The following is an 11631-nucleotide window of genomic DNA, read 5'->3' as shown; positions in this document are numbered from 1 at the left end:
TCTTCTCCGAAATACCACGCTGCAAGCGTGAACTGTCAGTTGGATAAGGTGATGGATATGTTATTCTAGTATACAATTTTGAATAGATATAAAAGAAAAAATTGTTCAGTATTTTTAAATATACAAAATCTAAGAAACTATAGAATAATTATCATAAATTTTTAAAGCTTTCTTTAGTCATATAACGCTTAAATTAAAGGTCATATAAAGGTCGCGCTATTTAACACAATCGTAAATCATTTTAATTCAACCGTATCGTATCGGTTTTATTTCGTTTCAATTTTTATTTTGATGTTAACGTCACTATCCAGATTCCTTGGTTATTTGATACTTTGTAAAAGTTAATTTACTTTTTTCTGACGTCATTTGTCCTTCTCCAGTGACTTTACAATATGTTCTTCCATGTGTAAATGGTAATGATACGTACGCTACTTTTTTTATCGGGTTCGAATTCCGTTCGTGATAATTTGATAGAGATAATTTAAATGAAAATATCACTTGTAATTTCGGCAGATGTTTTTTAATCGTTCAAATCTTATCTAGAAGATTAAAGAAAAAATAATATATGAAATTTGAGAGATCTTCCAGATGAGATGGAGATGGCAATATGATATATTAAGTTTTACGATAATTATTTTTTAAATCATGAAGAAAAGGTGAGTTTTAACGTATTTATATTCTTTCTTTCAAGCTAAGGTTTTTTAATGATCAGATAATTGAAGATAGTGAGGCGAGGATACGTTAACTCATTTTTTCAAGTTTCTGGTGTTTCACCTTAAAGTTCCGAACTTGCTCTGTATTTTAGGACAAGTCACAGGTGATTAATATTATAGGTTGATAGCCCAGTCTATGAGAAGTTACGGAACATAATTCTGGAAATTATTCTGTCCAATGTTTATAGAAATTCAACAATGCTAAGCAAAAACTGAATTAATACGTTTTTACCCAAAGTCTTCAATTGTTTTAGTTTTGAGTTCAATTTAGTAGGAAACTTTATATTCTTTCCTTATGTTAAAGAAATGTCTGAAACTAACGTTATAAAATATTGTACATAAAAACAATAATATTAAAATACTGAAACTTTTCTAATAATTATAAGATATTTATAGGAAATTCGATTAATTGAGGTAGGAATGAACAACATGCGGTCCATCGCCTGATATTGATAAAAGTATTTTTATGATGAGGCCTATCTAAATGCATATGTATTCTTAAATGCATTATAATAATTTTAATTTAAATCTATCAAATCTATTTGAATTTAACGCTGTTTTGTATTGTTAGATTTGTGCACAATATTTGTTTAAATACAGTAATACCCCGACTTACGCTACCCCGACTTACGCGAATCCGGAGTTACGCGATTTTCAAATCTCGTCGATTCGTCTTTTGTTTGAGCGCCACGCAACTCTTAATTACTCATTTCCCCCCCCCTTTTTTTCGGCTTACATGTTCGGACGTGTTCGACATATAGCTACAATTTATTTTGTGTTATTTGTATGTATTTATATGCAAAATTATACTCCGACTTACGCGAATTCGACTTACGCGGTTATCGCTCGGTCCCACCTATCGCGTAAGTTCGGGGTATTACTGTATAGCAGTATTTTTATATAACAATTTAATCTAATGCTTCTCAATGCAATACAGTACTTAAATTGTGCATCTATAGCTTAATGTTTGAGTTATTGTCTTGTAACAAAAAGTAGTTGTTGTTAGTTCTTAGTAGATTCGTTTCTTAACTTAGTGGAAAGTAGCGCGTTATACAAAAACGCATTAAGAGAATCCTCCATACAACGCCTATAGTGATATTTTCAGGGCGACAAACCCCAGGAATTTTTTATGATGCGGTGTGTCTCAAATATGTCGAGGAATGTCCCTCACCATCCGGTCGTTCCTGTTGTGGGTCTGAAAAAAAGCTTCTCTTAGGGCCCACAGGGGAGAAGAAATAAAAAAAGGAGTGACATTTTTTGGAACCTTGTTAGACTGAAAATAACGGCTTGTACTAATCTATAAATAATGAATGGCGTACAAACAAAAACGCATTAATCTGCTGCACAAACTGTACTGTACATTTAGTTCGATAGTAAAGGTAATTTGCCAAGTGGGAATGTCTCCCAGGAGGATATCCCAAGAGAAACCGGTCTCTATTTAGGTTTTAAACACGTGAAGAAAACTTAGAAAATTTTATATGGCCAGCCTGTTTATGAAGAGATAACTCACGACCAACGTCAAGTGTTAATAGTTTTATCCACTCGGCTACTGGTAGACCTAATTATACTGTACGTCTCTTCATATGTTACATTGAGAAGAGATAAGCATATTAATTAATGACGAATAAAAACACTAAAAATTTCTGAACCTATCTCAAAAATAAAAATCAATGCTGAAGAATTGATTAATTAAAAATACTCTTCCCCGTGAGCATTAGGGAGGTCTTTTTAATTAATCATTGTGGTTCGAACAGGCCTACAATGGGGGCGGGCTGATAGTGGTCACGCCGATCAAATTGTAAGCATTTTAAAATATTAACTCGTTGCTAAATTGTAGAAATGAGTTAATTAAAGTAATTATTCTCTCTCTTAACGATTAAAGTAATCCTTTCATTAATTTTATAAAAATTCATTGTTGGATTTGCAATTCTTCTCCGAAATACCACGCTGCAAGCGTGAACTGTCAGTTGGATAAGGTGATGGATATGTTATTCTAGTATACAATTTTGAATAGATATAAAAGAAAAAATTGTTCAGTATTTTTAAATATACAAAATCTAAGAAACTATAGAATAATTATCATAAATTTTTAAAGCTTTCTTTAGTCATATAACGCTTAAATTAAAGGTCATATAAAGGTCGCGCTATTTAACACAATCGTAAATCATTTTAATTCAACCGTATCGTATCGGTTTTATTTCGTTTCAATTTTTATTTTGATGTTAACGTCACTATCCAGATTCCTTGGTTATTTGATACTTTGTAAAAGTTAATTTACTTTTTTCTGACGTCATTTGTCCTTCTCCAGTGACTTTACAATATGTTCTTCCATGTGTAAATGGTAATGATACGTACGCTACTTTTTTTATCGGGTTCGAATTCCGTTCGTGATAATTTGATAGAGATAATTTAAATGAAAATATCACTTGTAATTTCGGCAGATGTTTTTTAATCGTTCAAATCTTATCTAGAAGATTAAAGAAAAAATAATATATGAAATTTGAGAGATCTTCCANAAATCTTATTTACGAAAAAGAAAGTAAAACTGATAAATATTTATAAATAAATGAAAATTCAGATATAAAGAGTCAATCTTTATAAGTATGTTTGTAATATTACGAAGATTACCATATTCTAATAATTAAAATGGAAATTTTAACATTAACATGTTAATGTTAAAATAACTATCTCTTAACTATTATAAATCAACTAAGACAATTCATAAAAGCAATCTAAACTAAAGCATTATATATAACTTCTAGCATTATTACATTACCATAATCAGGACCTAGCGACAGTATACAGCCAATGTCTCCCTGTTCTTAGGAGCTAGAAGGTTCCAAAATGTAAATAAATAATAATAATTACATACATATTATATTTCTATCAACGAACTTTTTACTATTCACTGTAATTGCCAAATTTTGGAGCTTTCATTGACCATAATGCTGTTTCTGGCTTTTTTCCCCCTTTCGTCTAACACTTAAGAAAACCTTTTCCCTCCTTTTGTCTAACACTTAAGAAAGTCTTTTTTCTTATCATCTCGGATTCGGCCAGCCCACAATGAGAGTGGTTAGATGATGAGGAAAGTATAATTGTCCCAGCTGGGCCAGACGTTTGTTTGTTTGTTTTGTTAAGTTTTGCCGAACTTAACAAAACAAACAACTTGGGCGATCTGCCGAAGGGGATACCTTTCGGAAGATCTTTTTAAGGGTAACTGGCCCCTATTCAGGGTTATAAGGGTTACAGGCGTGGAGAAAACCCGAAAAACTCTATGTTGCGGCCCTTCCTAGAGAGGCGCAAATCCACGACCGAATTCCCACTGTCAGGGAACGGAACCGCTTGGCCACTGGTGGGTCCTGGGCTAGACGTCTCATGAAAAATTTCTGAGGTATCCTGGATATGATCTCGAATCCTCAGAGCTGTAGGATGACTCCTTAATAACTCGTCCATCCGACAGTTCCGTAAAAATGTTATTCATGCTTATTACAAATTACAATATAGCTACTATGCTTACCATGAATTATTTCAGATAATGCTATAGTATTGCTAAGTTTACCATATCTTATATATATCATATACAGTATTATTATTTAATGAATAATAATTATTGAAAATTTTTTTAAATATTCTATTTTTATTAAACGGAAATTACAATAATAAAGAAAATATCTCGTTTCTTATCAAAACTTAAATATATTTCATTTATTTTTAATATTTTTCCTAGAGTTTCTCTTTATTTATTCTCTTTCTCTGTGATTATTAATTCAATTTCCTACAAAATAAATTAACTTAAACAAATATTATTTAAAAATTTATTAACTAACAATCAATTAATTAAAAGTTCCTATATATTTTTTTTAATTTAAGTGATAATGATGTGAATAATCCAGATGAAAATTATCTTTAACAATAAGATAATTTTTAAGTTGAAATGAAATTTATTTAGAAAATTTATATAATTCAGGCATTTTTATATTTAATTTAACTTATTTAGTGTAATTTTGATATTAATTGATGTTGAAAATTGACTTATAAAACTTAAATTTTCAATAAATAAATAAAAATATGGAGCATTGATGCAAAAGATTAGCGATGTTTCTGCTTAATTTTTTATAATTTTTATTATTTTTCATTTTTAGATTTATTTTATTCCTTTGGATTTCGGTGGTTTCTTCTGCATGTCCACGGGGTATATTTCCGTGCAAATGCAAACCAGCTAAAATCAATTCTGAAGTTACTTGCTCCGGTTTAGAAACCATTAAAGATTTGAAAAAAATACTTGAAAATCTAAAAAATGAACCAATAGAATATTTTCTTTTAAATAAATCAAAATTTAAAGAAGTTCCGGTCGAAATTTTCTCAGGCAATACCATAACAACTCTTAACGTATCCAATAGCAAATTTCAAGCTCTTGTCGGAACGAAACCTATATTTTCCGGATTAGAAAATTCTTTAAAAAATTTAACGCTTTATAATTGTTTTGATACTTCTACAATTAAAAGTATAACCTTCAATCATTTGAAGGAATTGAAGATTTTGTCGTTAACAAAAAACAGAATAGATATAATTGAAAACGATTGGTTCGATAGTGGACCATACGGTCTTGAAGAACTAACTATTGAAAGCACAGGAGGAACAATATTAGGAAGCAGAGCATTCTTTTCTCTCATCAACTTGAAAGAAATTTATTTAGATGATATGAAACTGTCTTCTGTACAACGTAAAATGTTCCCGATACCTGCCAAATATTTAAAACTTTTACGCATGAGGTAAGTTATATTTAATGGTATACTCGATAAATATACTATAGTTACTAGAGGGGATGTGGTCAGTTTAAAATATTTTGTAAACTATTTGCAGTCTAGTAAATATTCTTAGTTTTATTCACAAACATCTGTTTTATGTGAAAACATCATCCATTTATTGTTTTACAATTGTTAGGATTTCAGTAATGGAAAAATCTAATACTAGAATATTTCAATTGCGTGACTTCTTTGATCTATTTAAAAAATGATATGGTATGCAGAAAATAATATATTTTGTAAATTTGAAAGCAGTAAACAATTTCAATTTTATATGACATGATACGTAATGGTCTATCTAAAGAACATCTCGTAACTTAATCTAATTAATCCAAGACACCAATGATATAATTTATATTAACGTGTATAAATGTGTATAAATGGTATATATACCTGTATAAATGTGCATAATACATGTACTCAGATACCAGTATAATGTATAAAGTATATGGTTAAATTATTTTAACTCTAACTATAAAATTGCTATCCTGTTGCTAGCATGGTCAAACCCGTAAATGAGTTTGTTAAAAATATTCTCTTTGGTACCCAACAATAGGATTATATTGAAGAAGTAAGGCAAAACAACACTTGGATGATGAGCCAAGAGGATAAGTCACGTAAGGACTGTCTCCTATGAGAAACTGTCCCCTAACTAGGTGTTAGATATGTGTAAAAACACCCCAAAACTGCAAGTGAGAAGCCATTGGTGAGAAGCAAAACTGCAATCATGTATTTATTCACTTGATCACCTGCAGGCTTAAAAAATAATAAATTAATTAAAATGAAAGAATGAAAAATTATTCAATACGTAATTATTCAATAAATCTAAATTGTTTTGATATCAGATTTAGCGAAACAAGACAATAAGGATTTAAAACTCTAAAGCTTTTTTTTTTCAATATAAATGTTCATAATCACAATCCTTTCCAAGAAATAAAATTTTATTAAAGTGAATTGTAAGTATATTTTGCAAATAAACACATTAGTTATACTTTATATTTTGCTTTCAATCATATTATCTCTATTCAATTAAAAGTAATATGGCCGACTTGCAATGTATTTATTTCTCAGTTTATTACTTTCTGTTTCACTGAATAAATCATTTGATAATTTACTAAATATATTTGCCACAAAATATATTTTTATTCAAATAATAAACAGAATATTTTAATTATGTTCATGTGATTGTAAGACTTTCAAATCTATTTGTAGTTGTCATTAATTGTAATATTTAAAAATTGAATTAATCTGACAAGGCAATGCAACATTTGGGAGATCTGCCAAAGGGGGATGCCTCCCAGGACGACTTTCTAGAGAAAACAAGATCCTATTTAGGTACCAGACACTTGAAGAAAACCGGGAAACTTCACATGGCCAACCCATTGGTGTACAGTACGTGCGATCAACTACGTTTAGTGGTTATCCACTTGTCTAATATTTAAAGAAAATTGGATATAAAAATTGTAATTGTATTCGATTTTTAATATTTCACTATTACAAATAATAATAAAATTTCAATTTTTCTTGTACTGTACACAATTACAGGATTAGCTGAGTCGACCTTTCCATGGATTTTCCTTCGCCATTTATTGCAATAAAATTAAAATACTATAATTACATTAAACTAAACAATTATTTAATTTATATTGATTATATTTCCCGGATCATAAAGATAAGTTATGAAACGTTCGAATAAAATTATCAAATTCCTAAATTGTATTGCAACATGATTACAGAACGAAAGCAATGAATTACAACCAATTTGCAATATTGAGATAATGATATATAAATATGAAAACAATGAATATAAATTATTTATATTTAATTAAATGATAGAAATATTTTTATTGCTTCTTGCGATAGGTTGTTATCCTCTTACAAAACTATGACGTACGTCATTAAGTGCATTACGTTGTCAAGTTAATCGTAATCATAAATTCATAATTTAATTATAAACTAATTACTATAAGCATAGTTAAAAGTTTATGTTTCAAACTCGATTAAAACTAAAATATAATTATCGAATAAATAAATCCTCATTGAATTCTATGCGAAATCTTTAATAGAAAATGAAACCAATTTATCATTTCTAATTTTTATTCTTAAATAACTCGATAGGAGATACACATGAACTTATATATATTAAATAAATGATGACTACGTTTGTTTACTTTATAGTCATAATGAAATCGAAGTTCTGCCTCGAGATATATTTTCAGACATGCCTAAATTAGAAGATGTGTATTTGGATAACAACGCAATGAAAACAATGCCCATGGATACTTGGTCACCTGTGTGGAAGCAATTAGATATTGTCTTCGTGACAGGTATGAAAACATGATATTTTCTTTCTAAAAGTCTTTTTAAAAGATCTAAAAATTATTCTGTATATTAATACACGGTAGTCCAAAATTCAGTTAAACATTGTGACAACTGTGTTATTGTTCTATTCAAATATTTAATTAATATTTTTTGTTATATTTCCGCTAATTCTGTATGGGAACGTCCGTTAATTACGTGTACAATTTTTGAGCTTTTCATCGTCTTTCTCCCTATTAAATACAACGATATACAGTACTTTTGACAAAGCCTCTGACATTGAAGAAATGGCTTAGAAAATATTTTCAGAACTTTTTAAACTGATAGTTCTCTCACGTAACTAATGAGCATGCTTTTAAGAACAAATTCGTATACCACTAATACCACTAAAAGGTCCGCGTAGAGCCGTAGACATGACAAGATTCCCCAATGATGTATAGAACTTTTGGCGATCTCCTCCCTCTTAAAATGTATACGTAATTGATGAATGACCCTAAAAGAAAGAAAGAAAAAAGCACTTCTAAACTCAGTTTACGGTCATATTTACCAATATATTCATAACACATAAAAAACACGGTTAACTGACTTTTGGGCAAACGTGTAGTTAAGGGATTCCATACCGTCTCGATGTCTGTATAATGTAGCCTATAAACTTCTTTTTATCAATAGAAGATTTATAAACTGTTATATATATACCATAATTTCTTTATAAATTTAAAATAATAATAATATATTTTAAATTTAGGCAATCCTTTAGTGTGTGATTCGGCAATAAAATGGATATTTCAAATAGAGAAAAATCATACTCTAGAAGGATCTTGCGATAGTCCTCCAAATCTTCGTCATAAATATTTGAGCTTATTAACAATAAATGATTTTGAATAATTTGAATATTAATGATCAGAAAATCATTTTATGATTTTTCATTTAATAACAAATAAATAACTCTATTAAATGTATATTTTATCAAGAGTGACGTTATTAGGCGTTTGTCTTTACTATATTTTTGGGTGGGAATTCAGAAATATATTCAGTAAAAATCGATTATGTTAAATAATCAATTTTTTTTTCTGAAATTGAGTAAACATTTGTTAGATTAATCTTATCACGACGTTCAACGAGTTTTAATAATCGATAAACCAAGTCGATCGCAGCACGTCTAACGTTTATAACAGCAAAATGTATTCTGAAGTAACAGGGAATAAGAAGAATTTGACAAACTCTACAGAAACAACAGTACTGTACTCAAGGCCAAATACTATACTAAACTAATAACATTCATTTAATTTTGATAATCCAAATTTTATACTTAATTTATGGAAAAATTAAGAACAATGACGAGAAAAATCAAGTCAAAAATATTCGAATTATCTGTAAAAATATCAAAATTAAGCCTTAATTTTATTCAATTCTACACTACCAAAGACTTCTTTTTATATGGACAAATATATAAAATTATTTCTTACAAAGATAAGAATGAGTAGAGAAAACCATAAGTATTGTATGATAACGAAGTATTTTTTGTTGTAACTTTATATAAGTTTTGTTTTAATATAACAATGCAACACGTGGACGACTTTGTCGAGGGGATGTATCCCGGAGGATTATCTATGGGAAACTGGTTCCTATTTAGGTTTTTAAAACGTGAAATAAACCAAGAAACCAAGCCCATTGGCGAAGCTCGAGCCCACAACCAACTACTAGTGTTCGGTGGTTTTATTCACTCGGCCATTAGTGGGCCCTATTTACACGTTTATAAGTACACTTATAATTAAAAATATTAAATTAAATCATAAATTTATGAAATATTGCAAAAGAAGACGGTTTTCTTATTCTCATCTAATCATATTCTTTTTTTTTTTTTAATTAAGAATGGCAGCCACAAAAACATGGTGTACTTAACTATAATGTTTTTATCTAAAAGACATTATAGTTGGCTAAAGAGTCAGTTTATCGCTTTGGGAAACCCGGAATAAAATCCTGGTAAGCATCCTCTGGAATTTTTATGGGTGGTCTACCTGGATGACTGATTTGTCGGGCCTCGTGTCTATCCACAATGATGACTATTGTCCTCATTATGGGCCTGGCAGAACCAGCGATGGGCTTCGAAAAAGTTTTCTTAGTATCTACAGATCGGAAAAAGTCTCCCCAAAAAATAAAATATAAAAACCAGATTTGCAAAACTTTATAATTGATTCCTTTGATTGAAAAAATCAGTTACTATCTACTAACTGTCATCGAGTTTAACATTCAATTAAACATACGCTTTGAGAGTTTTAGAATGTACTTTGAACATTTTTACCCGATTAGATAAAAATCATAGTTCAATAAAAGCAATTAAGCTATCTTTATTAGGATCTAATAAGTTCCTTCGACTTCCGAAGTTATGTAAAAAGAAAAAAAATACTATTTTAGAAGTAATAAATTAAATGTATTATTAATTATAATGCATTAAATTTATTGCTGACGATGCAATATAAAACTTCGAACTTTGTTGATTATCTTCTTCAATGTTTTGCTGTGTAAATTGCTTTAATGAGATTTTATTTATCTTCAATTATAAATCAGTTCGTTATCTATCTAGATATACATTTTTTAATACTTATTTTTAAAAAATCGCTACATTTAATTAAACCTCTCTACGATGCATTTTAGAATTTAAGATAATCCAATTAATATCAGAAATAAACATAAATTACAGAAATTTTAAAATTTTGTTCATGTAGTCAACTGGCACTTCATAAATTATAGAAGTATTCTAAAGCAAAATAATATCTTTATTCTTTACTAGAGTGATTTCTTTCCATCCATTTTGGATTATTCTCCCTGTGGTCACTAAGACGACCTTTTTCCAGACCCATAGTCGTTCGGCCAGACCAGCGGCGCCCGTAGGGCATCGTATATTACGCAAGAAGCTTCAAACTCTGATTTAACGTCAGTTCAGCGCTCCCACTAGGTGGCGCTGATTGCATTCGGGGCTAACTTGGCCTCAAAAATAAGAAATGGATTTTGGTCAACATACGACGAAGTCGCATGGGTCAATGGACAAATATCGTTTATTATTTTCTTTTATATTTGCAGAATAGACTAGAAGTCACGAATTTTCTGTTGTTTGAGACCCCTTTGAGGATTAGGAAAAAGGCAATCGAGACGAAAAACAATGGCACGCCCAACACTGGGCCTGAGCCACACCCAGTGTGGAGTGGTTGGGTGGTGAGGGACTGAGCACAACATATCCAGAACAGACTGCCTACGAAAAATTCCTAGGGTTATTCTTCCCTAGGTTCTCTAGGTGCTCTAGAGAACCTAGGGAACCTTTTTCTATTTGCGGCACACCCATGACTCAACACGGCACACCAAAATGTTATTCCGCTCAAAAACGTATGTTATGATACTATTAATAGAATTACGTAATGCCACTAACCTATTATTATTGTTATTAAAAGACATCAACACCTGTGAGCAAATTAATTTTACATATAATTTCTTAGAATACATAAAAATGCGTGGCTTGTAATAAAGAATATACAATCATCATCTTATTTCATCGGTGCTGCGGCAGAGAGTGAAATACAAGCTTAAGAAACACAAAAACTGTGCTAAAAATATATAAATAAAACTCGAAATTAACAGAATATGTAAAAGTTCACGTTACACCTTTCACCATGTGACGGCACACCGGTTACGGAACACTGCTCTAGAGCAGTGGTGCGCGATCCCTCTGAGAGTTGCGAGAAAATTTTTTGGGGTCGCCAAATTCACTGAAATTTATTTGACAATAAAATATATAAGAA

At 30.1% G+C, this 11631-nt stretch overlaps 1 protein-coding gene across 1 annotated transcript; it reads left to right on the top strand.

Moving 5' to 3' along the window:
- Window positions 1-552: 552 nt before the first annotated feature.
- On the top strand, window positions 553-8762 carry LOC111628140 (leucine-rich repeat-containing protein 4C-like). The gene is made up of 4 exons (XM_023371869.1): window positions 553-656; window positions 4856-5485; window positions 7697-7845; window positions 8583-8762. Exons 1-4 carry the CDS (start codon window positions 646-648, stop codon window positions 8720-8722), a joined length of 930 nt encoding a protein of 309 aa, XP_023227637.1. The 5' UTR covers window positions 553-645; the 3' UTR covers window positions 8723-8762.
- Window positions 8763-11631: the final 2869 nt, after the last annotated feature.

This window comes from Centruroides sculpturatus, unplaced genomic scaffold (assembly GCF_000671375.1).
Source record: "Centruroides sculpturatus isolate CEXI.00-Female unplaced genomic scaffold, Cexi_2.0 scaffold447, whole genome shotgun sequence".
NCBI classification, from domain to species: Eukaryota; Metazoa; Arthropoda; class Arachnida; order Scorpiones; family Buthidae; genus Centruroides; species Centruroides sculpturatus.
Note: the sequence above shows the minus strand (reverse complement) of the source record. Positions and strands in the feature narration are given on the sequence as shown.